This window comes from Neopelma chrysocephalum, unplaced genomic scaffold (assembly GCF_003984885.1).
Source record: "Neopelma chrysocephalum unplaced genomic scaffold, ASM398488v2 Primary Assembly neopelma1_250, whole genome shotgun sequence".
Taxonomy (NCBI): domain Eukaryota; kingdom Metazoa; phylum Chordata; class Aves; order Passeriformes; family Pipridae; genus Neopelma; species Neopelma chrysocephalum.
Window position 1 is genome coordinate 33,388 of NW_020897912.1, and position 2,847 is coordinate 36,234.

Here is a 2,847-nt window from a genome sequence, read left to right on the forward strand (position 1 = left end):
ACCCAGCACAATGATCATTTCCCCATTCCATAATCTGACCCCAAACTAAGGAGTTTTTTTTCCCAAAATCCCCGTTTTTTCCCCAAACACGTTTTTTCTCCAAAATCCCCATTTTTTGCCCAAAATGGCTGTTTTTGGCCCCAGACCTTGAGGTAGAAGTGGAGCACGATGATCACCTCCCCATCTCAAGGTTTGACCCCAAACTTGGGAGTTTTTTTCCCAAAATCCCCGTTTTTCCCCCCAAAACCCATTTTTCCCCCCAAACCCAAGTTTTTTGCCCAAAACTGCCATTTTTCGTCCCAGACCTTGAGGTGGAAGTGGAGCACGATGATCATCTCCCCGTCGCAGGGCTGGAACACGGCGTGTTTGATGTTGTTGTACAGAATGTCCACCTTGTCCCCACGAACCGACGTGAAACGGAACCCTGGGGACCCAAAAACGCCAGGTTTGAGCCCAAAACTCAAAGGAAACCCAAAAAAGCCAATGGGAATTCAAAAATAACCCAAAACAGCCAATGGAAACCCAAAAATAAAAACAAAAAAGCCAATGGAAACCCAAAAAAACCCAAAAAATCCAATGAAGCCCAAAAAACTCAATGAAAACCCCAAAAAGAACTAAAGATCCCAATGAAAACCAAAAAACCTCAAGGAAAACCTGAAAAAAAACCAAAAAACCCAGTGAAAACCCAAAAAACCAAAGAAAACCCCCCAAAAAACAAAAAGCCCAATGAAAACCCCAAAAAACCCCAAAAAACCCAATGAAAACCCCCCCAAAAACCAAAAACCCAACGAAAAGCCCAAAAAAACCCAAAAACCCAATGAAAACCCAAAAAAACCCCGAAAACCACAAAAAACCCAATGAAAACCTAAAAAACACAGTGAAAACCCAAAAAAACCAATGAAAACCCCCCAAAAAAACCCAAAACCCAATGAAAACCCAAAAAAACCCCAAAAACCCCCAAAAAACCCAATGAAACCCCAAAAAACACAGTGAAAACCCAAAAAAACCAATGAAAAACCCCAAAAAACCCCCAAACCCCAATGAAAACCCAGAAAACCCAATGAAAACCCAAAAATGCCAATGAAACCCCCAAAAACCCGATGAGGACACAAAAACAAACCCAAAAACCCAATGAAAACTCAAAAGAAAACCGAAAGACCCCCAAAAACCCAAAAAACCCAATGAAAACCCAAAAAAACCAGGAAAAGCCCCCAAACACTCCACGAAAACCCCCAAAAAACCCCATAAAAGACCAAAAAAACCCACAAAACCCCCCAAACCCCTTGAGCAGACCCAAAATCCCCCGATTTTGCCCCAAATCCCACCGTTGACGTGCGCCTCGAGCGCTCCCTGCATCCTCTTCTGGGCGATGTTGGGTCGGATGTAAAGGTCCTTGAGCTTGGGGTTGCTGCGGTTCAGGTTGATCACCAGGGAGTCCTGCTTCACTATGCCCTAAAAAACAACAACATGGGCTCATAACGGACCCAAAACTACCCAAAACGGCCCCAAAACAGCCTGGAACAACCCAAAACGGCACCGAAACGGCCCCAAAATGACCCGGAATGACCCAAAACTACACAAAACTACCCAAAACGGCCACAAAACAGCCCGGAATGACCCAAAACGGCACCAAAACCACCCAAAACAGCCCCAAAATGACCCAGAACGACCCAAACCGGCACCAAAATGGCCCCAAAATGACCCGGAATGACACAAAACTGACCCAAAATGGCCCCAAAATGCTTCAGGATGCCCTAAAAACAATAACCAGGAGTCAGCACGGCCCCAAAACTGCCCAAAACGGCCCCAAAACAGCCCAGAACGACCCAAAACGGCACCGAAATGGCCCCAAAATGACCCGGAATGACCCAAAACTGACCCAAAACAGCCCCAAAATGACCCAGAACAACCCAAACCGGCACCGAAATGGCCCCAAAATGACCTGGAATGACACAAAACTGACCCAAAATGGCCCCAAAACGCTTCACAATGCCCTAAAAACAACAACACCCAGGGTGGAAACGGCCCCAAACCACCCAAAACAGCCCCAAAACAGCCCGGAATGACCCAAAACGGCACCGAAACGGCCCCAAAACTGCCCCAGAATGGCCCAAAATGCTTCACAGTGCCCTAGAAACACAATCTGGGAGTCAGCACCGCCCCAAAACTGCCCCAGAATGGCCCCAAAACTGCCCCAGAATGGCCCAAAACGCTTCAGGATGCCCTAAAAACACAACCTGGGAGTCAGCACGGCACCAAAATGTCCCAAAATGCCCTGAAACACCCCCAAATGCCCCAACACTGCACCCAAAAGGCCTCAAAATGTCCCAAAACAGTCCAAAATGGCCCCAAAACTGGCCTGAAACACCCCGGAATGACCCAAAACTGCCCCAAAATAGCCCCAAAACTGCTCTGAAATGCCCCAAAACACCCCAAAATGGCCCAAAACTGCCCCAAAATGCCCCAAAACACCCCAAAATGGTCCCTAAAACACCCCAAAATGGCCCTGAAATGGCCTCAAAATGACCCCAAAGTTGCCCCCAAAACACCCCAAGCCTGCCCTGAAACTGCCCCAAAACCGCCCCAAATCCCCCAAAACACCCCAAAATCCCTTAAAACGCCCCCAAATCCCCTCACCTCCTTCTCCTTCTCCTCGGCCTCGCGCGTCTTGTAGCGTTTCTGCACCTCCTTGATGATCCTGAAGGCGTTCTGCAGGTTGGACGCCGGCACCGTCTGCTCACCGGGCGGCTTCAGGTTGGACGCCCGGTACGTGCTGGGGGAGAAAATAACCAAAAACACGTGAAAGAACCCAAAAACGGCCTTGGGGACCCGAAAATATGTGAGAAA

At 48.2% G+C, this 2,847-nt stretch overlaps 1 protein-coding gene across 1 annotated transcript in view; it reads right to left on the reverse strand.

Annotated features, from left to right (window-relative positions):
• The window catches only part of SUPT16H (SPT16 homolog, facilitates chromatin remodeling subunit), an 18,290-nt gene that overhangs the window by 8,779 nt on the left and 6,664 nt on the right, over positions 1-2,847 (reverse strand). The window contains exons 6-8 of the mRNA XM_027703678.1: positions 2,638-2,773; positions 1,326-1,452; positions 306-424 (exon numbers count right to left, since the gene is read on the reverse strand). Coding sequence (XP_027559479.1) covers positions 306-424; positions 1,326-1,452; positions 2,638-2,773 — 382 coding nt within the window. The remainder of the gene's footprint in view (positions 1-305; positions 425-1,325; positions 1,453-2,637; positions 2,774-2,847) is intronic.